Below are 27,651 nucleotides of genomic sequence, written 5' to 3'. Positions count from 1 at the left end.
TTTTATGAATCGTTTCTTGCTTAACTTCTTGAATAGATCGAATATGCTGTGTGTCCATTCTTTTTATCCAATATAGTTAGAGAATATGGTTTGGGCAAAACAAGGGGTGATTGAAATTTAGTAGTGAGGCAAATTCTGACTAAAACTCAGCTGATTTGTCACTGGTGAATATCGTTTCCTCCTGAGTCCATGGTACCTCAGAAGACTATGGATCTTACAACACATCTTAGAAGGCGCTGTGAAACCAACAACGTGCTCCAGGAGGCACTGTGAATACTATAGCATGCCCCAGGAGGCGCTGCAGATCCGGTAACACACCCTAGGAGGCGCTGTTAATGCAGGAATGCGCTCCAGGAGGCGCTGTGAAGTCCATGGCATGCCTCACAAGGCACTGTGGATCTTATAACATGCCCCAGGAGGCGCTGTGAACCCAGTAATGCGCGCCAGGAAGCGCTGTGAAATATGTGGCATGCCCCACGAAGCACTGCGGATCCTAAAACATACCCGAGGAGGTGCTGCAGATCCGATAAAACGCCCCAGGAGGTGCCGTGAACCCTATAACATGCCTCAGGAGGTGCCGTGAACCCTATAACATGCCTCAGGAGGTGCCGTGAACCCTATAACATGCCCCAGGAGACTCCCTAAATCCTATACCATTCCCCAGGAGGCACTGCGGATCCTATAAAACACACCCTACTGCTGGTCATCCTGTAATGCGGCTCAAGGGGCACTGCAAATCTACAACACGCCACAGGGGGCGTACTGGATCCAGATAAGTTCCAGTGCGGAGGCACAAACTCTGCATTGTACACATAAAAATGAATATATCCTCTGCGTTTAATAAATAGTGCTAATAAATTAAGGAAAAGAACTGAAGAACAACATGTGCTAAACATAAATAGTTGAAATTGAGGGACAGCTGCTGACAGCAGAGCCCCCCTCGTAAATAGGACAGATTTGAAAGAATAATCCTCATGATTTCCTGAGTGTGTGTTTGTGTAGTATGCAAGTTTCCTTGGGCAGTGAGTGAAGCTGTCGCTCTTCCCCGAGTATGCACTCACACAAGATGGGAGAATTCACTAGCCATCTCTCAGCGCTTCCGAACTAGCAAAAAGTAACCAAATGTCGTCCAATGGGCAGTAGAGCTGAGTTAGATCTTAGCAGACGGGTTACTCCCTCACAATGGCGATGGATATCACCTCTGCCCCAATATTGATGCCGTGATATCCTATCTGATTTATATTTCGGAGGCCAGGACAGCCGTCTCCGTTGGGGGTGATCCTATGCTTTTGATAAACGGTCGAGCTTGAGTGTAATCCGGGGGATTGCGCGGGTCTGCGGCTGCAGCACACACTAGGAATCGAGGCTATATTCACATTAGTTTGCAAACACTCTAAAGACAAGAAATGCTGGACTCAGAGAAAGTGAAGTCAGAGTCTGCAGTGTAGAAGTGAGGGAGGTCCCAGCACCGCGCATGCGCACGGCGGCAGGTCCTGGGCTGCGCCCTCTGGCGGGGGATGGAAGGACGGACGACAGCTCCAGAGCTTCTTTCAAGGAGCTGGCGGTGGAGCTGGGGCCACGTCTGTTCATGGCACCCATCAATAATGGGGGCCCTGGCGCCCCCCAAAACCATGGAAGTCCTGCCCAGTGCAGTGCGTAGAAGTGACGTTGTCCATGCCAAGGCCGGGGCAGGTGGCGGAGCTCTGACTGTGGCCACGACAGCAGCCGCTTCCACCGCCGCACTTCCCAGAGAAGACCTACAAAAAAGAGAAAACAAAGAAGTGTCAGGATCCGGTGGGGCAAAGCTGGCACTGCCCATTGCATGCGGCTGCCCCAACCATCAACCCAGAGGGACGATGCAGGACACTTGAAGTATTGCCACCCCTCCCCCCCCCCCACACACACACACGCACACACACACACACCTAGTCCCTCCACCTAGCTCCTGCACTGGTCCGTGAGACACTGAAGCAGTTTAGTTTCCATGAGGCACCAACCTGGCACTGCCCACTGTGTACCATCTCTTAGCCCAGAGGCACTGGCATCAGGGAGCAGCCAGGGGCCTAGGATACTAACACTGCTATCAGAGGAAACACACTGGCACACACACTGGCATCAGGGAGCAGCCAGGGGCCTGTGATACTAACACTGCTATCAGAGGAAACACACTGGCACACACACTGGCACCAGGGAGCAGCCAGGGGCCTGTGATACTAACACTGCTATCAGAGGAAACACACTGACACACACACTGGCATCAGGGAGCAGCCAGGGGCCTGGAATACTAACACTGCTATCTGAGGAAACACACTGGCACACACACTGGCATCAGGGAGCAGCCAGGGGCCTGGGATGCTAACACTGCTATCAGAGCAAACACTTCCTTATTGGCACACACACCCTGGCACCTGGCCACAGCCAGGGGCCTAGGATACCAGCACTGCTATCAGAGGAAACACACTGGCACACACTCTGGCATCAGGGAGCAGCCAGGGGCCTGGGATACTAGCACTGCTATCAGAGGAAACACACTGGCACACACACTGGCATCAGGGAGCAGCCAGGGGCCTGGGATACTAACACTGCTATCAGAGGAAACACACTGGCACACACACTGGCATCAGGGAGCAGCCAGGGGCCTGGGATACTAACACTGCTATCAGAGGAAACACACTGGCACACACACACTGGCACCTGGCTACAGCCAGGGGCCTGGGATACTAACACTGCCATCAGAGGAAATACACTGGCACACACTCTGGCATCAGGGAGCAGCCAGGGGCCTGTGATACTAGCACTGCTATCAGAGGAAACACACTGGCACACACCCTGGCATCAGTCCTCAGCCAGGGGCCTGGGATACTAACACTGCTATCAGAGGAAACACACTGGCATCAGGGAGCAGCCAGGGGCCTGGGATACTAACACTGCTATCAGAGGAAACACACTGGCACACACTCTGGCATCAGGGAGCAGCCAGGGGCCCAGGATACTAACACTGCCATCAGAGGAAACACACTGGCACACACTCTGGCATCAGTCCTCAGCCAGGGGCCTGGGATACTAACACTGCCATCAGAGGAAACACACTGGCACACACACTGGCATCAGGGAGCAGCCAGGGGCCTGGGATACTAACACTGCTATCAGAGGAAACACACTGGCACACACACTGGCATCAGGGAGCAGCCAGGGGCCTGGGATACTAGCACTGCTATCAGAGGAAACACACTGGCACACACACTCTGGCATCAGGGAGCAGCCAGGGGCCTGGGATACTAACACTGCCATCAGAGGAAACACACTGGCACACACACTGGCATCAGGGAGCAGCCAGGGGCCTGGGATACTAACACTGCCATCAGAGGAAACACACTGGCACACACACTGGCACCTGGCCACAGCCAGGGGCCTGGGATACTAACACTGCCATCAGAGGAAACACACTGGCACACACTCTGGCATCAGGGAGCAGCCAGGGGCCTGGGATACTAACACTGCCATCAGAGGAAACACTTCCTCGTTGGCACACTCACTGGCATCAGTCCTCAACCAGAGATGCCATCAGAACAAGCACTTCATCCGGTGGACCGACCAAGAGGTTCTTATTTGACGAAATATCTCAGCAGCTGCGGCTATAAATCTCCATATCAGGAGGGAAGGTTTCATTGTACCAGGGCTGTGAGAGATGCACTTACAACAGGGACTAGCAAGGCTGTGAGAGATGCACTTACAACAGAGACTAGCAAGGCTGTGAGAAATGCACTTACAACAGAGACTAGCAAGGCTGTGAGAGATGCACTTACAACAGAGACCAGCAAGGCTGTGAGAGATGCACTTACAACAGAGACCAGCAAGGCTGTGGAGAGATGCACTTACAACAGAGACCAGCAAGGCTGTGGAGAGATGCACTTACAACAGAGACCAGCAAGGCTGTGAGAGATGCACTTACAACAGAGACCAGCAAGGCTGTGAGAGATGCACTTACAACAGAGACCAGCAAGGCTGTGGAGAGAAGCATTTACAACAGAGGCCAGCAAGGCTGTGAGAGATGCACTTACAACAGAGACTAGTTGGGTTGCGGGGAGATGCACTTACAACAGAGACCAGCAAGGCTGTGAGAGATGCACTTACAACAGAGGCCAGCAAGGCTGTGGAGAGATGCACTTACAACAGAGACCAGCAAGGCTGTGGAGAGATGCACTTACAACAGAGACCAGCAAGGCTGTGAGAGATGCACTTACAACAGAGACCAGCAAGGCTGTGAGAGATGCACTTACAACAGAGACCAGCAAGGCTGTGGAGAGAAGCACTTACAACAGAGGCCAGCAAGGCTGTGAGAGATGCACTTACAACAGAGACTAGTTGGGTTGCGGGGAGATGCACTTACAACAGAGGCCAGCAAGGCTGTGAGAGATGCACTTGCAACAGAGGCCAGCAAGGCTGTGAGAGATGCACTTACAACAGAGACCAGCAAGGTTGTGGAGAGATGCGCTTACAACAGAGACCAGCAAGGCTGTGGAGAGATGCACTTACAACAGAGACCAGCAAGGCTGTGAGAGATGCACTTACAACAGAGACCAGCAAGGCTGTGAGAGATGCACTTACAACAGAGACCAGCAAGGCTGTGAGAGATGCACTTACAACAGAGACCAGCAAGGCTGTGGAGAGAAGCACTTACAACAGAGGCCAGCAAGGCTGTGAGAGATGCACTTACAACAGAGACTAGCAAGGCTGTGAGAGATGCACTTACAATAGAGACCAGCAAGGCTGTGAGAGATGCACTTACAACAGAGACTAGTGGGGCTGTGGAGAGATGCACTTACAACAGAGACCAGCAAGGCTGTGGAGAGATGCACTTACAACAGAGACCAGCAAGGCTGTGGAGAGATGCACTTACAACAGAGACCAGCAAGGCTGTGAGAGATGCACTTACAACAGAGACCAGCAAGGCTGTGAGAGATGCACTTACAACAGAGACCAGCAAGGCTGTGAGAGATGCACTTACAACAGAGACCAGCAAGGCTGTGAGAGATGCACTTACAACAGAGACCAGCAAGGCTGTGGAGAGAAGCACTTACAACAGAGGCCAGCAAGGCTGTGAGAGATGCACTTACAACAGAGACTAGCAAGGCTGTGAGAGATGCACTTACAACAGAGGCCAGCAAGGCTGTAAGAGATGCACTTACAACAGAGACCAGCAAGGCTGTGGAGAGATGCACTTACAACAGAGACTAGCAAGGCTGTGGAGAGATGCACTTACAACAGAGACCAGCAAGGCTGTGGAGAGATGTACTTACAACAGAGACCAGCAAGGCTGTGGAGAGATGCACTTACAACAGAGACCAGCAAGGCTGTGAGAGATGCACTTCGAACAGAGACTAGCAAGGCTGTGAGGGATGCACTTACAACAGAGACTAGCAAGGCTGTGGGAGATGCACTTACAACAGAGACCAGCAAGGCTCTGAGAGATGCACTTACAACAGAGACTAGTGGGGTTGTGGAGAGAAGCACTTACAACAGAGACCAGCAAGGCTGTGAGAGATGCACTTACAACAGAGACTAGCAAGGCTGTGAGAGATGCACTTACAACAGAGACTAGCAAGGCTGTGAGAGATGCACTTACAACAGAGACCAGCAAGGCTGTGAGAGATGCACTTACAACAGAGACCAGCAAGGCTGTGGAGAGATGCACTTACAACAGAGACCAGCAAGGCTGTGAGAGATGCACTTACAAGAGAGACTAGCAAGGCTGTGAGAGATGCACTTACAACAGAGACTAGCAAGGCTGTGAGAGATGCATTTACAACAGAGACCAGCAAGGCTGTGAGAGATGCACTTACAACAGAGACCAGCAAGGCTGTGAGAGATGCACTTACAACAGAGACCAGCAAGGCTGTGAGAGATGCACTTACAACAGAGACCAGCAAGGCTGTGAGAGATGCACTTACAACAGAGACCAGCAAGGCTGTGGAGAGATGCACTTACAACAGAGACCAGCAAGGCTGTGAGAGATGCACTTACAACAGAGACTAGCAAGGCTGTGAGAGATGCACTTACAACAGAGACTAGCAAGGCTGTGAGAGATGCACTTACAACAGAGACCAGCAAGGCTGTGAGAGATGCACTTACAACAGAGACCAGCAAGGCTGTGAGAGATGCACTTACAACAGAGACCAGCAAGGCTGTGAGAGATGTACTTACAACAGAGACCAGCAAGGCTGTGAGAGATGCACTTACAACAGGGACCAGCAAGGCTGTGAGATATGCACTTACAACAGGGACTAGCAAGGCTGTGAGAGATGCACTTACAACAGAGACCAGCAAGGCTGTGAGAGATGCACTTACAACAGAGACCAGCAAGGCTGTGAGAGATGCACTTCGAACAGAGACTAGCAAGGCTGTGAGGGATGCACTTACAACAGAGACTAGCAAGGCTGTGGGAGATGCACTTACAACAGAGACCAGCAAGGCTGTGAGAGATGCACTTACAACAGAGACTAGTGGGGTTGTGGAGAGAAGCACTTACAACAGAGACCAGCAAGGCTGTGAGAGATGCACTTACAACAGAGACTAGCAAGGCTGTGAGAGATGCACTTACAACAGAGACTAGCAAGGCTGTGAGAGATGCACTTACAACAGAGACCAGCAAGGCTGTGAGAGATGCACTTACAACAGAGACCAGCAAGGCTGTGGAGAGATGCACTTACAACAGAGACCAGCAAGGCTGTGAGAGATGCACTTACAACAGAGATTAGCAAGGCTGTGAGAGATGCACTTACAACAGAGACCAGCAAGGCTGTGAGAGATGCACTTACAACAGAGACCAGCAAGGCTGTGAGAGATGCACTTACAACAGAGACCAGCAAGGCTGTGAGAGATGCACTTACAACAGAGACCAGCAAGGCTGTGAGAGATGCACTTACAACAGAGACCAGCAAGGCTGTGGAGAGATGCACTTACAACAGAGACCAGCAAGGCTGTGAGAGATGCACTTACAACAGAGACCAGCAAGGCTGTGAGAGATGCACTTCGAACAGAGACTAGCAAGGCTGTGAGGGATGCACTTACAACAGAGACCAGCAAGGCTGTGAGAGATGCACTTACAACAGAGACCAGCAAGGCTGTGAGAGATGCACTTACAACAGAGACCAGCAAGGCTGTGAGAGATGCACTTACAACAGGGACCAGCAAGGCTGTGAGAGATGCACTTACAACAGGGACCAGCAAGGCTGTGAGAGATGCACTTACAACAGAGACCAGCAAGGCTGTGAGAGATGCACTTACAACAGAGACCAGCACGGCTGTGAGAGATGCACTTACAACAGAGGCCAGCAAGGCTGTGAGAGATGCACTTACAACAGGGACCTGCAAGGCTGTGAGAGATGCACTTACAGCAGAGACCAGCAAGGCTGTGAGAGATGCACTTACAGCAGAGACCAGCAAGGCTGTGAGAGATGCACTTACAACAGAGACCAGCAAGGCTGTGAGAGATGCACTTACAACAGAGACTAGTGGGGCTGTGACAGATGCACTTACAGCAGAGACCAGCAAGGCTGTGAGAGATGCACTTACAACAGAGGCCAGCAAGGCTGTGAGAGATGCACTTACAACAGAGACCAGCAAGGCTGTGAGAGATGCACTTACAACAGAGACTAGTTTGGCTGTGGAGAGAAGCACTTACAACAGAGGCTCTGTCTCTAATGATCTATCACCTGTGACATTCCCTCTGCCACCCGCAGCCGTGGACTTGAGAAAGTGATATCTCCGCAAAGAGACACTTAACTGCCACCAACCCATGTCTGGAGGCAGTGACATCACCCTGAAGGGACCCCCCCCCCCCCCCGCCCCCCCGCTCCTACTATAGAGACATGTCAGCAGGGTGCCTCCTGCCTGTGCCGCCTCCTTCTTCTCAGACCCCCAGGTTGACATGAGCAAACCTCTCGCTAGAAGAGACATCCCAGAAGTGGGGTAACAAAGATCCCCGAGCGCAGACCCCGCAGTGCAGGGGGCCCGAGCTCCAGGGGACCCCCTTAGCACGGTACCCTGGCCTGAGAGACCCTGAGTCCGGAGGGGGGCCTCGCCATGTTCTTTGCAAGGGAGGGTGGGACGGGGCTTAAGTTTGGTTATGCCACCGCAACCCCACGCCCTTGGCGTTCAGCTGATTAATGCGAGGTGTCTGACAAAGCCCCCCTGACCCAAAAGAGACACCCGGAGGCCCCTGCTAGGAGCCCCAGGTGACTTACCAAGAAGAGCAGGGTTAGAAGCAGCAGCCCCCCAAGGGTGGAGAACACCGCAATCAGGGCGATCTTCCAGGGTTCGAGGCCCTTCACCTCCGCGCTCCCGGTCGTGGTGGTCTCTGTGAAGGAAAGGACAGCGCGTCATCTGGGGGGCAAGCCTGGTGTGCAGGGACCCTAGGTACGGCAGACCTCTGTACTAGTGTGCAGGGACCCTAGGTACAGCAGACCTCTGTCCTAGTGTGCAGGGACCCTAGGTACGGCAGACCTCTGTCCTAGTGTGCAGGGGCCCTAGGTACAGCAGACCTCTGTCCTAGTGTGCAGGGACCCTAGTTACAGCAGACCTCTGTCCTGGTGTGCAGGGACCCTAGGTACAGCAGACCTCTGTCCTAGTGTGCAGGGACCCTAGGTACGGCAGACCTCTGTCCTAGTGTGCAGGGACCCTAGGTACAGCAGACCTCTGTCCTAGTGTGCAGGGACCCTAGGTAAGGCAGACCTCTGTCCTAGTGTGCAGGGACCCTAGGTACAGCAGACTTCTGTCCTAGTGTGCAGGGACCCTAGGTACAGCAGACCTCTGTCCTAGTGTGCAGGGACCCTAGGTACAGCAGACCTCTGTCCTAGTGTGCAGGGACCCTAGGTACAGCAGACCTCTGTCCTAGTGTGCAGGGACCCTAGGTACAGCAGACCTCTGTCCTAGTGTGCAGGGACCCTAGGTAAGGCAGACCTCTGTCCTAGTGTGCAGGGACCCTAGGTAAGGCAGACCTTTGTCCTAGTGTGCAGGGACCCTAGGTACAGCAGACCTCTGTCCTAGTGTGCAGGGACCCTAGGTACAGCAGACCTCTGTCCTAGTGTGCAGGGACCCTAGGTACAGCAGACCTCTGTCCTAGTGTGCAGGGACCCTAGGTAAGGCAGACCTCTGTCCTAGTGTGCAGGGACCCTAGGTACAGCAGACCTCTGTCCTAGTGTGCAGGGACCCTAGGTATGGCAGACCTCTGTCCTAGTGTGCATGGACCCTAGGTACAGCAGACCTCTGTCCTAGTGTGCAGGGACCCTAGGTACGGCAGACCTCTGTCCTAGTGTGCAGGGACCCTAGGTACAGCAGACCTCTGTCCTAGTGTGCAGGGACCCTAGGTATGGCAGACCTCTGTCCTAGTGTACAGGGACCCTAGGTACAGCAGACCTCTGTCCTAGTGTGCAGGGACCCTAGGTACGGCAGACCTCTGTCCTAGTGTGCAGGGACCCTAGGTAAGGCAGACCTCTGTCCTAGTGTGCAGGGACCCTAGGTAAGGCAGACCTCTGTACTAGTGTGCAGGGTATGGCAGACCTCTGTCCTAGTGTGCAGGGACCCTAGGTACAGCAGACCTCTGTCCTAGTGTGCAGGGACCCTAGGTAAGGCAGACCTCTGTCCTAGTGTGCAGGGACCCTAGGTACAGCAGACCTCTGTCCTAGTGTGCCGGGACCGTAGGTACAGCAGACCTCTGTCCTAGTGTGCAGGGACCCTAGGTACAGCAGACCTCTGTCCTAGTGTGCAGGGACCCTAGGTAAGGCAGACCTCTGTCCTAGTGTGCAGGGACCCTAGGTACCGCAGACCTCTGTCCTAGTGTGCAGGGACCCTAGGTACAGCAGACCTCTGTACTAGTGTGCAGGGACCCTAGGTACAGCAGACCTCTGTACTAGTGTGCAGGGACCCTAGGTAAGGCAGACCTCTGTCCTAGTGTGCAGGGACCCTAGGTACAGCAGACCTCTGTACTAGTGTGCAGGGACCCTAGGTACAGCAGACCTCTGTACTAGTGTGCAGGGACCCTAGGTAAGGCAGACCTCTGTCCTAGTGTGCAGGGACCCTAGGTACAGCAGACCTCTGTACTAGTGTGCAGGGACCCTAGGTACGGCAGACCTCTGTACTAGTGTGCAGGGACCCTAGGTACAGCAGACCTCTGTACTAGTGTGCAGGGACCCTAGGTAAGGCAGACCTCTGTCCTAGTGTGCAGGGACCCTAGGTACGGCAGACCTCTGTCCTAGTGTGCAGGGACCCTAGGTACAGCAGACCTCTGTCCTAGTGTGCAGGGACCCTAGGTAAGGCAGACCTCTGTCCTGGTGTGCAGGGACCCTAGGTAAGGCAGACCTCTGTCCTAGTGTGCAGGGACCCTAGGTACAGCAGACCTCTGTACTAGTGTGCAGGGACCCTAGGTACGGCAGACCTCTGTCCTAGTGTGCAGGGACCCTAGGTAAGGCAGACCTCTGTCCTAGTGTGCAGGGACCCTAGGTACAGCAGACCTCTGTACTAGTGTGCAGGGACCCTAGGTACGGCAGACCTCTGTACTAGTGTGCAGGGACCCTAGGTACAGCAGACCTCTGTACTAGTGTGCAGGGACCCTAGGTAAGGCAGACCTCTGTCCTAGTGTGCAGGGACCCTAGGTACAGCAGACCTCTGTCCTAGTGTGCAGGGACCCTAGGTACAGCAGACCTCTGTACTAGTGTGCAGGGACCCTAGGTACGGCAGACCTCTGTACTAGTGTGCAGGGACCCTAGGTACAGCAGACCTCTGTACTAGTGTGCAGGGACCCTAGGTAAGGCAGACCTCTGTCCTAGTGTGCAGGGACCCTAGGTAAGGCAGACCTCTGTCCTAGTGTGCAGGGACCCTAGGTAAGGCAGACCTGTGTCCTAGTGTGCAGGGACCCTAGGTACAGCAGACCTCTGTCCTAGTGTGCAGGGACCCTAGGTACAGCAGACCTCTGTCCTAGTGTGCAGGGACCCTAGGTACAGCAGACCTCTGTCCTAGTGTGCAGGGACCCTAGGTACAGCAGACCTCTGTCCTAGTGTGCAGGGACCCTAGGTACAGCAGACCTCTGTCCTAGTGTGCAGGGACCCTAGGTACATCAGACCTCTGTCCTAGTGTGCAGGGACCCTAGGTACAGCCCCTAGGTAAGGCAGACCTCTGTCCTAGTGTGCAGGGACCCTAGGTAAGGCAGACCTCTGTCCTAGTGTGCAGGGACCCTAGGTACGGCAGACCTCTGTCCTAGTGTGCAGGGACCCTAGGTAAGGCAGACCTCTGTCCTAGTGTGCAGGGACCCTAGGTAAGGCAGACCTCTGTCCTAGTGTGCAGGGACCCTAGGTAAGGCAGACCTCTGTCCTAGTGTGCAGGGACCCTAGGTAAGGCAGACCTCTGTCCTAGTGTGCAGGGACCCTAGGTAAGGCAGACCTCTGTACTAGTGTGCAGGGACCCTAGGTACAGCAGACCTCTGTCCTAGTGTGCAGGGGCCCTAGGTACAGCAGACCTCTGTCCTAGTGTGCAGGGGCCCTAGGTACAGCAGACCTCTGTCCTAGTGTGCAGGGACCCTAGGTACAGCAGACCTCTGTCCTAGTGTGCAGGGGCCCTAGGTACAGCAGACCTCTGTCCTAGTGTGCAGGGGCCCTAGGTACAGCAGACCTCTGTCCTAGTGTGCAGGGACCCTAGGTACAGCAGACCTCTGTCCTAGTGTGCAGGGACCCTAGGTAAGGCAGACCTCTGTCCTAGTGTGCAGGGACCCTAGGTAAGGCAGACCTCTGTCCTAGTGTGCAGGGACCCTAGGTAAGGCAGACCTCTGTACTAGTGTGCAGGGACCCTAGGTACAGCAGACCTCTGTCCTAGTGTGCAGGGGCCCTAGGTACAGCAGACCTCTGTCCTAGTGTGCAGGGGCCCTAGGTACAGCAGACCTCTGTCCTAGTGTGCAGGGACCCTAGGTACAGCAGACCTCTGTCCTAGTGTGCAGGGGCCCTAGGTACAGCAGACCTCTGTCCTAGTGTGCAGGGGCCCTAGGTACAGCAGACCTCTGTCCTAGTGTGCAGGGACCCTAGGTACAGCAGACCTCTGTCCTAGTGTGCAGGGACCCTAGGTACAGCAGACCTCTGTCCTAGTGTGCAGGGACCCTAGGTACAGCAGACCTCTGTCCTAGTGTGCAGGGACCCTAGGTAAGGCAGACCTCTGTCCTAGTGTGCAGGGGCCCTAGGTACAGCAGACCTCTGTCCTAGTGTGCAGGGACCCTAGGTAAGGCAGACCTCTGTCCTAGTGTGCAGGGACCCTAGGTAAGGCAAACCTCTGTCCTAGTGTGCAGGGACCCTAGGTAAGGCAGACCTCTGTCCTAGTGTGCAGGGACCCTAGGTACAGCAGACCTCTGTCCTAGTGTGCAGGGACCCTAGGTACAGCAGACCTCTGTCCTAGTGTGCAGGGACCCTAGGTAAGGCAGACCTCTGTCCTAGTGTGCAGGGACCCTAGGTACGGCAGACCTCTGTCCTAGTGTGCAGGGACCCTAGGTAAGGCAGACCTCTGTCCTAGTGTGCAGGGACCCTAGGTAAGGCAGACCTCTGTCCTAGTGTGCAGGGACCCTAGGTTCAGCAGACCTCTGTCCTAGTGTGCAGGGACCCTAGGTAAGGCAGACCACTGTCTACTACTTTTCGGTATTCACAAAGGTAAGCTTAGAACAAAAGACTAATGTTACTACTTTTTCATACTGACAAAGTTGAGTTACTATTCGTAAAGTTAGACTTTTGATCTAAGTTTACCTTTGTGAATACCGATAAGTTTAAACTTACACAAAAGAGTAGGTTTTCCTTTGTGAATCGGGCCAACATGTGGTTGTGGGATGGAAGAGGGAGTGTTGGTGGCAGCAGAACTTCCGGCTAGGCTGTCACGCTGATACACCACCCATGGTCAGGTTGTCAGTGATTACTGGGTAGGGCAATACTGGCCATTTCCCCCTGCTGGGGCGAGTGTACAACCTGCAGATGGGATAGTGGCCAGAGAGGTTTCTGCATTCTTAGGTTCTTGAGTATAAAGTGCCCCAATGCATCCTCAGGGGTAATAAGAAAAACCTAAAGGGTATTATAATACAATAAAGCTTACCTGCACTGGTGGTAGTGCTTCCGGTTCCTGTGGTGGTGCTTCCGGTTCCTGTGGTGGTTGTTTCAGCTGCAGCGGTGGTGGTTGCGGCAGGTGTGGTGGTGGTTGCGGCAGGTGTGGTGGTGGTTGCCGCTGGTGTGGTGGTGGTTGCCGCTGGTGTGGTGGTGGTTGCTGCTGGTGTGGTAGTGGTTGCTGCTGGTGTGGTGGTTGTTGCGGCTGCTGAGGAGAACAGGAGGTGGTTTCAGAAATTAGATTTGCTACTACATCCTGCACACCCCTGAACTGACAGTGAGATTGTGGGTGCTGCGAGGGCCTCTCTGGCAGGCCATCTTCAAGGAGTCAGTAGAACCATGGTGCAGTGGTCCCCAAGCCCTTAAACACATTCTCTCAGTTTCCTGCACCTTTTTGTTGTCCCTGATGGAGCTTCTCAAAATCTCTTTCAGCCTTTAAACTATTTCACATACACAAAAAGAGTTAAGAGGGGCAGTGATGCTGCAAACTGCAAAGCCTTCTGATGTAGAGGAATGCAGTAATAATGCAGTGGCGGCTCCTGCGCAATGGCGGTGGAGCATCGCCCCACTGGCTAAGAGCCAGCAGCTGAAAAATAAAGTGATTTTTGAATTGCTTTATCTTTTTAGCTGCTGGCACTGAGCCAGTGTGTGCAGGAAGAGGTGAGGCCGGGCCATGGGAGTGGCAAATGTGCACTTTTAAGCGCACATGTCAGTTGGCCGGCCGTTTCAGGCCTTCCAAACTGACATGCGCACTTAGGTTTCTCCAACCCAGCTGTAATGTACAGTCAGGTTGGAAAAACAGTGCAAACTCCCTGTGCCTGAGCGAGCGTTGATCTAGTCCACTCAGGCCAATTCCCACGCTGCTCTCATGCTTGAGAGCAGCGTGGGGATTGGATAGGGAGTCCGATACTGTCCCAGGGACTGCTGGCACCAGGAGCAGAGGAGTGTGAGGCGGCTGGAAGCACCAAGTAAGTCTTGTTTTTTATTATTTACTAATCCCCCAGCACACTTCCTGCCAGCCCTCTTCTCCCCTTTTGCGCAAAGATATTCACCTTCCCAGGAGAGGCGTAACAAGGAGAAATATGTTTATTTCTCCTCGTTTTTTCCTCATTCTGTGTACGAAATATGACATTTCCCTGGAGCACATCTAAAGGTAAGATTTCTAATCTTGCGCTCTGCTTCAATCCTACAGCGCCTAGACAAACTCCGCCACCTTCACACTGCCCCAGGGCTTTCAAGAGGTGCCCAGGGGTGCTGCGGCTTCGGGCCGCCTGCCTTTGGAATCTAGAGAATATGGGGCATATTTACAATAAAGTCATGCAGGCCAGCAAGCCACCTTCCTGCGCCGCATGACTGGGAAAGGGCAGGAAGGCGTCCTGCCTTTGTCCCTGCGCTGGTGCCCCTTTGTCCCCCTACCACCAGCGCAGGCACCCTCGCCCCATGGTGCAAGGGGGCCTCTGTTGCAGGAAGGATGGTTTTTGTGCACAAAGAGGCACCTTCCTGCACAAAAGCAATCCTGAGGACAGGTTCTTCTTTCTATGTGTGCTGCATGCAGAGGAAATAACAAGAAGAAATGAAGATATTTCCTTTTCAGCGCATTCCCAAGTCTTAAACTTTTGATAAACGTGGGAATATGTACAAAACCATGGGGGTTGCACGGGAACGCCCACGCAACGCCCACGCAACCCTAGGTGAAGCCACGAGCATGAAAGGAGCATTGGCACATGAGACAGCAGGTGACTTACCTGTAGTCGTGGGGGCCACGGTAGTCGTGTTTTGCGCAGCTGTGGAGAGAAGACAAACAGCACCATGAAGCTTGTGCACAGAGGGCTCAGTACGTGTTCAATGCACATGTGCATCAACCCAAGGTGTGATGTAAACATTCTTCCCAGCTGGTGAATGCCACCTATCCAGCCTTGGCCAATCAGTGTCGAGAGCCTTCATTTTCAGTGTTTACAATTTTTAATGATTGTAACAATCAGAGTCACGATGCCACTTATCAACAAGACATACATGACAATAAAAACACAAGAAAACACTAAATAAACAAAGCGAGAGTCAACATTTTCACACCATATATTGTGACATTAAAAACAATATTTCTCAAATGAGGCGCATTTAATAAAGTGACCCCCAATAATACACAATGCACCAATTGAACCATTGCATTTACCTTTAAGGTGTCAGTTCTCCTAATGCTTACCCTGTAGGGTCTGGTTCTTGGAAACTTATCAAGTGTACATGGACCAACGGTTGATGGGTGGCCTATACATCATGAGCTCCTCGCCATGAATCCCTGGCTGGCTGTCTTTAATATTTGACCTGTCTTATATATACATTTAAGGAATCGCAAAAATGCGATTCCTTAAATGCTATAAGCAAAATAAGGAATCGCAATTTTTGCGATTCCTTATTTTGCTAAGTGGCACCTACATATCAAAACGCCGTTTGCGATTTGCCAAGGCCGAAATTCGTCGAATTTCAGCGTTTGCGAATCGCAAACGGCTACCTACATATGCCCCTAAATGAACTGTCAGCTCCAAATCTCTACTGGTCCCCCCTCTTCCACCCGGGGAGTGGCCAGTCCTCTGGGGTCAGCCTCTTATCCCTCTCACATCACATTTAAATAGTTGAGTAGACGCTTCTCCACCCCTTGAGACCAGCAGTGATCCTTAAGCTGAGAGTGGACCTTCCCCAGAGGTCCTGGAGCCGCCACAGAGCTTAGAAGCTAGCACTTGGACTCCAGGCGCTGTGCTCCCAGACACCCGCGGCCGGGACAGCGGTTCTGTGAACATTAGACCCAGGGATGAGATGTTGACCCTAGTATGCCTTATTGCCGGGGACATGTGCCGGAGGCCGCCCATATACTCCTATTTGAGGTTTCTTCGAGGGTGTCATGGAAATGTGCGAATACATTCATTCCCATGGACTGCTGAGAAAAGTTTTGTTAAAATTGAAAAAAGTACAGTTTTGACAATTTATCTTAAACAAGGTAAGTTTACGGAACTACGTTACACATTAATTTCATAGAAACATCTCTAGGTTAAGGAAGGTAAGGCTAGAGAAGCAAGGTAAGGTTGATGATGGAGGGTGAGCTGGTGAAGGAAGGTAAGGCTAGTTAAGGAAGGTAAGGCTGATTAAGGAAGGTAAGGCTGGTTAAGGAAGGTAAGGCTGGTTAAGGAAGGTAAGGCTGGTTAAGGAAGGTAAGGCTGGTGATGGAAGGTAAGGCTGGTGATGGAAGGTAAGGCTAGTTAAGGAAGGTAAGGCTGGTTAAGGAAGGTAAGGCTGGTTAAGGAAGGTAAGGCTGGTTAAGGAAGGTAAGGCTGGTGATGGAAGGTAAGGCTAGTTAAGCAAGGTAAGGCTGGTGATGGAAGGTAAGGCTAGTTAAGGAAGGTAAGGCTAGTTAAGGAAGGTAAGGCTAGTTAAGGAAGGTAAGGCTGGTGATGGAAGGTAAGGCTAGTTAAGGAAGGTAAGGCTGGTTAAGGAAGGTAAGGCTGATTAAGGAAGGTAAGGCTGGTGATGGAAGGTAAGGCTAGTTAAGGAAGGTAAGGCTGATTAAGGAAGGTAAGGCTAGTTAAGGAAGGTAAGGCTGATGATGGAGGGTGAGCTGGTTAAGGAAGGTAAGGCTGATTAAGGAAGGTAAGGCTGGTGATGGAAGGTAAGGCTGGTGATGGAAGGTAAGGCTGGTGATGGAAGGTAAGGCTAGTTAAGGAAGGTAAGGCTGGTTAAGGAAGGTAAGGCTAGTTAAGGAAGGTAAGTCTGGTTAAGGACGGTAAGGCTGGTTAAGGAAGGTAAGGCTGGTTAAGGAAGGTAAGGCTGGTTAAGGAAGGTAAGGCTGGTTAAGGAAGGTAAGGCTGGTGATGGAAGGTAAGGCTGGTTAAGGAAGGTAAGGCTGGTTAAGGAAGGTAAGTCTGGTTAAGGAAGGTAAGGCTGGTGATGGAAGGTACGGCTAGTTAAGGAAGGTAAGGCTGGTTAAGGAAGGTAAGGCTGATTAAGGAAGGTAAGGCTGGTGATGGAAGGTAAGGCTGGTTAAGGAAGGTAAGGCTGGTTAAGGAAGGTAAGGCTGGTTAAGGAAGGTAAGGCTCTGCCACGGTTGGTTGCATCAAGGGTGGAACCAACCTGAGGACATAGCTTGGATCAGACGCCTACGCCCTCTGAATGATATCTCACTCTGGAATCTGTCCTAAAGTATTTTAAATATTGTTTTCTTTTAGTGTCTGACCTTTGACCTCCAGTCCAGGCCGTGTGAAATGAGTGCCAACCCCGGTCTTCAGCATCTATTGATCAACAATCCATGCTAGGTCCAGGTGAACTCAAAAGTAAGGTAGGCGTGTGGGCCTAGGGTTGACCCACAAACAGTCAGGTCACTAATAACTTGACACAGGTGAACTTTCTGTCACATTGCTGTATTCTCCTTCCACTAGTCATGCTAAATTCCTGGAATTACACCATTACACCATATCGCCTAAATTCTAGTTAAGTGAAGTAAAGATCCTATCGCAGATATGTGGGAGTAAAGCAAACACACAGAACACGAGCAGCTGTTGTTTGGAGTTGTTGCGGTGTTTGCTCAATTGTTTGTGCGAAATGTGACTTTGCATCCACAATTGAGATGGGTATGCATTTCACACCTAAATGTAGCTCTTAATTACAGATTTGAATTTCATGTACGTTTTCTGAAGCTGTACATAACTACACAAGAGGAAGTAATGCCGCGTGTCCCTTCAGGAATGGTTCATGGAAGGCCGTTGGGATTTATATTCCAGCGGACGGAATATCTGTCACCGTTGTGAAGGAGTAACCCGTCCACTGAGATCTAAATCAGCCCTCTCTGTTTCAGAGCCTCAGGACTTCTGCAATTCCCTAACTTCCTCATCAGCATGAACACCCCGAAGATCTTGAGATGATTCTAGCACCTCATCCCATCTTCCTGACCTGACAAGTTCAAACCCCAGCAGCTTTTCATACTAGTTCTAGCATACCACCACCCATCCCCTGGCCTCTGTTTCTGTCTGCACCCTGCCTCTATCCTTCTCTAGACCTGGGCACGACACTAAGTGTCCTCTCGAGAACCAGTACTGTATTCCAGATCTGGCCTTTTGACCTACAGCTGAACACCGCGCTCCGGACTGGGATGCTCTAGATGTGTGCTCGTCTTGTAGAACCTGATACCATAGAACTGATGTGGACTTCAGGACTGAGAATAACTCTGCAGATGTGACCTTCAGAACTGGGAATAACTCTGCAGATGTGGACTTCAGAACTGGGAATAACTCTGCAGATGTGACCTTCAGAACTGGGAATAACTCTGCAGATGTGGACTTCAGAACTGGGAATAACTCTGCAGATGTGGACTTCAGAACTGGGAATAACTCTGCAGATGTGACCTTCAGAACTGGGAATAACTCTGCAGATGTGGACTTCAGAACTGGGAATAACTCTGCAGATGTGGACTTCAGAACTGGGAATAACTCTGCAGATGTGACCTTCAGAACTGGGAATAACTCTGCAGATGTGGACTTCAGAACTGGGAATAACTCTGCAGATGTGACCGTCAGAACTGGGAATAACTCTGCAGATGTGACCTTTAGAACTGGGAATAACTCTGCAGATGTGGACTTCAGGACTGAGAATAACTCTGCAGATGTGACCTTCAGAACTGAGAATAACTCTGCAGATGTGGACTTCAGAACTGGGAATAACTGCAGATGTGGACTTCAGGACTGAGAATAACTGCAGATGTCACCTTCAGAAAGGGGAATAACTCTGCAGATGTGGACTTCAGGACTGAGAATAACTGCAGATGTGACCTTCAGGACTGAGAATAACTCTGCAGATGTGGACTTCAGAACTGAGAATAACTGCAGATGTGACCTTCAGAACTGAGCATAACTCTGCAGATGTGGACTTCAGGACTGAGAATAACTCTGCAGATGTGGACTTCAGGACTGAGAATAACTCTGCAGATGTGGACTTCAGGACTGAGAATAACTCTGCAGATGTGGACTTCAGAACTGAGAATAACTCTCAGATGTGACCTTCAGAACTGAGAATAACTCTGCAGATGTGGACTTCAGAACTGGGAATAACTCTGCAGATGTGACCTTCAGAAAAGGGAATAACTCTGCAGATGAGGACTTCAGAACTGAGAATAACTGCAGATGTGACCTTCAGAACTAAGAATAACTCTGCAGATGTGACCTTCAGAACTGAGAATAACTGCAGATGTCACCTTCAGAAAAGGGAATAACTCTGCAGATGAGGACTTCAGAACTGAGAATAACTGCAGATGTGACCTTCAGAACTGAGAATAACTGCAGATGTCACATTCAGAAAAGGGAATAACTCTGCAGATGAGGACTTCAGAACTGAGAATAACTGCAGATGTCACCTTCAGAACTAAGAATAACTCTGCAGATGTGACCTTCAGAACTGAGAATAACTGCAGATGTGACCTTCAGAACTGGGAATAACTGCAGATGTCACCTTCAGAACTGGGAATAACTCTGCAGATGTGACCTTCAGAACTGGGAATAACTGCAGATGTGGACTTCAGAACTGGGAATAACTCTGCAGATGTGGACTTCAGGACTGGGAATAACTCTGCAGATGTGGACTTCAGGACTGAGAATAACTCTGCAGATGTGGACTTCAGAACTGAGAATAACTCTGCAGATGTGGACTTCAGAACTGGGAATAACTCTGCAGATGTGACCTTCAGAACTGGGAATAACTCTACAGATGTGGACTTCAGAACTGGGAATAACTCTGCAGATGTGACCTTCAGAACTGAGAATAACTGCAGATGTGACCTTCAGAAAAGGGAATAACTCTGCAGATGAGGACTTCAGAACTGAGAATAACTGCAGATGTGACCTTCAGAACTAAGAATAACTCTGCAGATGTGACCTTCAGAACTGAGAATAACTGCAGATGTCACCTTCAGAAAAGGGAATAACTCTGCAGATGAGGACTTCAGAACTGAGAATAACTGCAGATGTCACCTTCAGAACTAAGAATAACTCTGCAGATGTGACCTTCAGAACTGGGAATAACTGCAGATGTCACCTTCAGAACTGGGAATAACTCTGCAGATGTGACCTTCAGAACTGGGAATAACTGCAGATGTGGACTTCAGAACTGGGAATAACTCTGCAGATGTGGACTTCAGGACTGGGAATAACTCTGCAGATGTGGACTTCAGGACTGAGAATAACTCTGCAGATGTGGACTTCAGAACTGAGAATAACTCTGCAGATGTGGACTTCAGAACTGGGAATAACTCTGCAGATGTGACCTTCAGAACTGGGAATAACTCTGCAGATGTGGACTTCAGAACTGGGAATAACTGCAGATGTGACCTTCAGAACTGAGAATAACTCTGCAGATGTGACCTTCAGAACTGGGAATAACTCTGCAGATGTGGACTTCAGAACTGGGAATAACTGCAGATGTGACCTTCAGAACTGAGAATAACTCTGCAGATGTGGACTTTTACCAGAGAGACAAAGGTGTCATAGAGAGCACGGTGATGAGAGGGTTAACTCGGAGGTATCTTGTGCTGTTGTAATGTGCAGTGATTATGCATGCTATGCGCATGACTATGGCGAAGAAAGACAGGCGTCCTATGAACAGATCTATTATTAATGATATACAGAGGTATTAATGAACCACCTTATTCTTGATGTGGCCTCCAGAAGTGAATACTAAATTATAGGTGTGGCCTCTGGAACTAGGACATATTTGGTCACCAGACCTCCTCATAATGCTCCATAGGTGGACTTTAGAACTATACATAATCACTCCAAACAGGGAATGGGTTAAACTAAAGGTTGCCTGTTGCTGCATTTATAAACCCAGCAGTGGTGTGTATTACCCTGTCTACTAACCCCACTTCTCCCACAGGTAACATGTTGACCAACCTTCATTGAACCCCAGGTAACAGGTTGTCTAACCTCCTGTATACCACAAGTAACATCTTGACTAGCCTCCTTTCTCCACAGGTCCCATCTTGACCAGCCTCCTTTCTATCACAGGTAACAAGTTGACTAGCCTCCTTTCTTTGCAGGTCCCATGTTGACTAACTTCCTGTCCCCTACAGGTCCCATGTTAACTAGCCTCCTCTCTCCACAGGTAACATGTTGACTAGCTTCCTTTCTCCACAGGTAACACATTGACTAGCCTCCTCTCTCCACAGGTAACAAGTTGACTAGCCTCCTTTCTTTGCAGGTCCCATGTTGACTAGCTTCCTGTCCCCTACAGGTCCCATGTTAACTAGCCTCCTCTCTCCACAGGTAACATGTTGACTAGCTTCCTTTCTCCACAGGTAACACATTGACTAGCCTCCTTTCTCCACAGGTCCCATCTTAACCAGCCTCCTTTCTCCACAGGTCCCATCTTAACCAGCCTCCTTTCCACCACAGGTAACAAGTTGACTAGCCTCCTTTCTTTGCAGGTCCCGTGTTGACTAGCTTCCTGTCCCCTACAGGTCCCATGTTGACTAGCCTCCTCTCTCCACAGGTAACACATTGACTAGCCTCCTTTCTTTGCAGGTCCCATGTTGACTAGCCTCCTCTCTCCACAGGTAACACATTGACTAGCCTCCTTTCTTTGCAGGTCCCATGTTGACTAGCCTCCTCTCTCCACAGGTAACACAATGACTAGCCTCCTTTCTTTGCAGGTAACACATTGACTAGCCTCCTCTCTCCACAGGTAATACATTGACTAGCCTCCTCTCTCCACAGGTAACACATTGACTAGCCTCCTTTCTTTGCAGGTAACACATTGACTAGCCTCCTCTCTCCACAGGTAATACATTGACTAGCCTCCTCTCTCCACAGGTAACACATTGACTAGCCTCCTTTCTTTGCAGGTAACACATTGACTAGCCTCCTCTCTCCACAGGTAATACATTGACTAGCCTCCTCTCTCCACAGGTAACACATTGACTAGCCTCCTTTCTTTGCAGGTGACACATTGACTAGCCTCCTCTCTCCACAGATAACACATTGACTAGCCTCCTCTCTCCACAGGTAACACATTGACTAGCCTCCTCTCTCCACAGGTAACACATTGACTAGCCTCCTCTCTCCACAGGTCCCATCTTGACCAGCCTCCTTTCTCCACAGGTAACACATTGGCTAGCCTCCTTTCTTCGCAGGTCCCATGTTGACTAGCTTCCTGTCCCCTACAGGTCCCATGTTGACTAGCCTCCCCTCTCCAGAGGTAACATGTTGACTAGCTTCCTTTCTCCACAGGTAACAAATTGACTAGCCTCCTTTCTCCCACAGGTCCCATGTTGACTAGCCTCCTTTCTCCCACAGGTTCCATCTTGACCAGCCTCCTTTCTCCCACAGGTCCCATCTTGACTAGCCTCCTTTCTCCCACAGGTCCCATCTTGACCAGCCTCCTTTCTCCCACAGGTCCCATCTTGACCAGCCTCCTTTCTCCACAGGTAACACATTGGCTAGCCTCCTCTCTCCCACAGGTTCCATCTTGACCAGCCTCCTTTCCCCCTCTCTTACAGTCTCCCACCCCACCCCGTGCTTTAGACAGCACTGCTGTCTCTCCGTCCCTCGTTCTGTGCCACCTCCAGGCCATGAGCCACCCTCGGTGTGAGGCCTACGCTGGCGCCACCTACCGGCAGAGTGGAGTCCCAGCAGCAGCAGCAGGAGGGCGGCTGCCCTCAGGCTCCGGCACACTTGGCTTCCTTGCTCCATTGTGATCTTGGGCGCTTCCGCTGGTCTCGAGTCGAGATGTGTCTGGGATTCTGCAGCTTCCAAAACCTGTGCTCTCAACTCCTCAAAGTGGCCCTTTATACCGGGGCCACTGGGAGGGGCCCGGCGCCTCGTCAGGGCCCCAGCAAACACTCACTCAAGGCACAAGGCCGTTAATTGCCAAAATTATCCGCGCAATTAATGAAATCTTAAGGATGATGCGCGCGCCAAGTATTTCTGCTGCAACTGGCGCGGCATTCCTGGCAGCGTTCAGCCTCGGCGCGGCCTGGCAGGGTTCAAATCCCCTCGGCCCGGCTCTCTCAAGAGTGTCCGGGGGTTCCTATCAGGAGCATTTTTAAAACTGATGTTTATTCAAAAATCCACTCTGCCAGAAGCTGTCAATCAAAGACATGCGTTAAAACGCAACTGCGTTGCAAACCTTTTTTTAAGACCTGTTTTTATTTTATTTTCATAATAAAAAACAGCAGCTGCTCGGATTTGTTACAGAGAATAAACAGAGCACCGAGAATAGTTTAAAAAGTAAGTAAAGCTAGTGAGTTAAATTGACCAGCAAGCAAGAACATACTCTAACCAGGGCTGAAACTTTAATCCAAACCTAACATAAAAATACACCAATATTAATAGGAAACCCAAAGACAGATACACACCTCAGACACACAAAAACACAAACACACGATAAAGACTGACACTCCAATAAAGTGAGAGACACTGACACAACGTCATAAACGTACACAGAGACATCTATGTATCAGAGAGACCAAATATAAGCAAATCACACACACAGATGCATCAATACCCCAGAACGAGGAACTGTAGAAGGGAAACATCCAAACAACTGAAATGAGAAATACAAAAACATGCAGGCAAATAGAAAGACAGCTTCATAGGCTTAGCCACCCCTTCAACCATCCAATCAGCGCCTCCGCGCGCCTCTGTCAATAAGCGGGCCCTTGGGGCGGGGCTTCCTCTCTCCTGGCCCCTGCTTCCCGGAGCAGCCTTCCTTGCTTCCATGATGTGTAGACGGCCTCCTCTTTAGAAAGCAACTACAACCTCGCTCTTTAGACCCGGCCTAGCCAAGACCCTGTTCACAGGGAGCGCATCCACACTCAAGCAGGTTCCCTTCTGGCCAGTGTTTTTGTTTTTAATGTATTCCTTTGATGTCCCCTTTGTGTGGTCGAGTCTGACGTGTCAGCAGGACGCTTTACACCATATCTGAGCCCAGGGCCGCTTCACGCTTTAGCAGTTCCTGTCTCCCGCCAATGCTCTTGTAAATTCTTTTGGGAAAGACCTTTTTATCTGACTATATCAGATAAGCACAGGACACTCCAAAAAGAATCTCACAGAATAACGAATCAAAATCTTCAATATTCCCTACGCATAGTCATGGTCTTTTTGACCTTATGCTGGCCTTAGCTTTCCAACAGATCACACTTAATTGGAAAAATCTGACAAAACTTTCCATCCAACATTGGTGGAACACACTTTATCACTCCCATCGACTTGATACTGCTTTGCCTCCTCTTTCACCCAACAGTCTACTCGAGATCTCTTCTGGTTACCTCTTGTTACCTATTTAGACAAAGTGGTTTTATCCAATAAGTCTCATTTAACTTTGGATAATTTCAAACCTCCGCGAATCTTTCATTTCCCTGTCCTTCTATTCGTATTGTTGTTGATAATGTATTACTTATTTATAAAAAGGTTATTATTCACATGCCTTTGTAAATATGCAATGCTGTATATGTCCTGTTGTACAAGTTTCTCCCTTCCCCCCCTCTTCCTCTGTCCACCTTCCATCCCTTCCCCTATACCTTATCCCAACTTCCTCAAAGTTTAAACAGCTTTCTCTCTTATTCGTCTGTCAGCCACCTTTTGATTGACTGTGTCTCTGTTACTGTGTTATTTACGGCAGTGCTGGCCTTACGTATTGTTCCTTATGACTCAAATAAAGCTTCTCAAACATAAAAAAGCTTCAATATTATGCATGTGAATTCATAAACTAACAATTCTTCACAACAGGTTTCTTCTGAACTTATAGGGGTGGGCGTAACTGCATAATTCTCTTTAGTGCAAATACTCAGGGGCAGATTTACAAGCCCCGTATGCCACTTTTGCGCCGCTGTTGCGTCTCTTCTGTGACACAACGGCAGCGTAAGGCCAGCAAATTGCTGCGGGGTATTTACAACGTGATGCATCTAGCCTCCTTCTGCAACCTGGTACCGGCCCCCAGCCTTCACTGGCACCCTAGTACCCACCCCCAGCCTTCTTCTGCACCCTGGTACCCGCTCCTGCCTTCTTCTGCACCCTGGTACCCGCCACCAGCCTTCTTCTGCACCCTGGTACCCGCTCCAGCCTTCTTCTGCACCCTGGTACCTACCACCAGCCTTCTTCTGCACCCTGGTACCCGCTTCATCCTTCTTCTGCACCCTGGTACCCGCCACCAGCCTTCTTCTGCACCCTGGTACCCGCCCCAGCCTTCTTCTGCACCCTGGTACCCATCCCAGCCTTCTTCTACGAATGTCTGACAAAATATCGGAATCAAAAATATCGAAATACAAAAATATCGGAACAAAAATATCGAAGTCAAAAATATAGGAATCCTATCCCTAACAAGGTAAGTACAAAAATATCGAAAAAATAATATCTTAGTACAAAAATATCGAAATTAAAAATATCGATTTTTTAAACGTATTAATAATAATGTAAAAATAATTATAAAATACATATAATGTTACAAATATTAAATAAAAATATTAAAACATAATTAAAAAATTAAAACTAATACATATACATTTAAAATAAATTAAAAACTTAATAATTTAATGTAATTTTATATTTTTTAATTTCATTTAATTGATTTAATTTAAATTTATTTTATTTTTACCCTGTACGACTGTACCCCAAAAACCCAAAACTGACCCTGAACCCTAAAAATACCCCTTTAACCAAAAACCCAAAACTGACCCTGAACCGTAAAAATATCCCTGTACCCCAAAAACCCAAAACTGACCCTAAACCCTAAAAATACCCCTTTACCCATGAACTGAAAACTGACCCTGAACCCTAAAAATACCCCTTTACCCAAAAACTGAAAACTGACCCTAAACCCTAAAAATACCCCTTTACCCAAAAACTGAAAACTGACCCTGAACCCTAAAAATACCCCTTTACCCATGAACTGAAAACTGACCCTGAACCCTAAAAATACCCCTTTACCCAAAAACTGAAAACTGACCCTGAACCCTAAAAATACCCCTTTACCCATGAACTGAAAACTGACCCTGAACCCTAAAAATACCCCTGTACCCATGAACTGAAAACTGACCCTGAACCCTAAAAATACTCCTGTACCCAAAATTAATTAATATTATTTAATTACCAATTAATTATTAATTAACAATAACAATAAAGTAAATATATTAGCACATTTGCTGTAATTAATTTAATTTAATAATTAATATTATTTTGCCCAATTAATTAATTAAGAATAACAATAAATTATATATAAAAAATTACTATAATTAATGTAATAAAATAATTAATAATAATTAATTACCAACTAATTAATAATTATAAATATGTAAAAAAATTATAATAATTAATCAACTAATTAATAGAAATTAATTACCAATTAATTATTAATTAAAAAATGTACAAACATATAATAATTAATTAATTATTATTAAATTACTTCCCACCCTATTCCCCTATAAACCCATAACCCGCTACAGAACATATTTATCAATTAATCAATTAATTAAAAATAATTAAAAATTAATTTTCAATTAATTAATTAATAATTCCTACTAATTAATAATTAATTTAACATAATTAAATTACTTCCCACCCTATTCCCCTATAAACCCACAACCCGCTACAGTAGTAAAATACAGTATTTAATTAAATTACATTAAAAATAAATAATAAAACATAATAATACAATATAATATACACTAATTTTATTTAAAAATTGATATTAGTAACATCAAAGTTATTAATTTCGATATTGTTAACATCGATATTTACAACTTCGATATTACTGATATCATACCAATATCGATATTTAGACTGTCGATATTACTTACCTTCGATGTTTTTGTATATCGATATTTAAACTTCGATATTTTGGTATATCGATATTTAAAACTCGATATTTTGTCTGTGTACCTTCTTCTATACCCTAGTACCCACCACCAGCCTTCTTCTGCACCCTGCTACCCGCCACCAGCCTTCTTCTGCATCCTGGTACCCACAACCAGCCTTCTTCTGCACCCTGCTACACACCACCAGCCTTCTTTTGCACCCTGCTAATCACCACCAGCCTTCTTCTGCATCCTGGTACCTGCCCCCAGCCTTCTTCTGTATCCTAGTACCCGCGAACAGCCTTCTTCTGCACCATGGTACCTGCCTCCAGCCTTCTTCTGCACCCTAGTACCCGCCACCAGCCTTCTTCTGCACACTGGTACCCACCCCAGCCTTCTTCTGCACCCTGGTACCCGCCACCAGCCTTCTTCTGCACCCTAGTACCCGCCCCAGCCTTCTTTTGCATCCTAGTACCCGCCCCCAGCCTTCTTCTGCACCCTCGTACCCGACCCAGCCCTCTACTGCACTCTGGTTCCCGCCCCCAGCCTTTTTCTGCACCCTGGTATCCGCCCCCTGCCTTTTTCTGCACCCTGGTACCCACCACCAGCCTTCTTCTGCACCCTGGTGCCCACCACCAGCCTGCACCCTGGTACCCGCCACCAGCCTTCTTCTGTACCCTGCTACCCACCACCAGCCTTCTTCTGCAC

At 49.4% G+C, this 27,651-nt stretch overlaps 1 protein-coding gene across 2 annotated transcripts; it reads right to left on the bottom strand.

Moving 5' to 3' along the window:
- LOC147710028 (uncharacterized) lies at positions 1-22,897 on the bottom strand. 2 transcript variants are annotated; one of them, XM_086919924.1, is made up of 5 exons: positions 22,765-22,897; positions 14,870-14,908; positions 13,117-13,332; positions 8,247-8,359; positions 1-1,757 (listed from the first exon to the last, which is right to left on the bottom strand). In XM_086919924.1, exons 1-5 carry the CDS (start codon positions 22,841-22,843, stop codon positions 1,599-1,601), a joined length of 606 nt encoding a protein of 201 aa, XP_086776050.1. In that variant the 5' UTR covers positions 22,844-22,897; the 3' UTR covers positions 1-1,598. The 2 variants fall into 2 exon arrangements, with proteins under 2 accessions (XP_086776050.1, XP_086776051.1); XM_086919925.1 differs by having other exon boundaries at positions 13,117-13,329.
- Between the last annotated feature and the right edge of the window lie 4,754 nt (positions 22,898-27,651).

The sequence above is a fragment of the Lissotriton vulgaris genome, chromosome 5 (assembly GCF_964263255.1).
Source record: "Lissotriton vulgaris chromosome 5, aLisVul1.2, whole genome shotgun sequence".
NCBI lineage: Eukaryota > Metazoa > Chordata > Amphibia > Caudata > Salamandridae > Lissotriton > Lissotriton vulgaris.
Note: the sequence above shows the minus strand (reverse complement) of the source record. Positions and strands in the feature narration are given on the sequence as shown.

Bases quoted from the DNA above. Each gene is read 5' to 3' on its own strand.
- LOC147710028 (XM_086919924.1), bottom strand. From the start codon at position 22,843: ATGGAGCAAGGAAGCCAAGTGTGCCGGAGCCTGAGGGCAGCCGCCCTC. The intron at 14,909-22,764 runs GTAGGTGGCGCC...TTCTCTCCACAG, and splicing joins GCTGGGACTCCACTCTGCCG to CTGCGCAAAACACGACTACC. The intron at 1,758-8,246 runs GTAAGTCACCTG...TCTTTTTTGTAG, and splicing joins TTCTAACCCTGCTCTTCTTG to GTCTTCTCTGGGAAGTGCGG.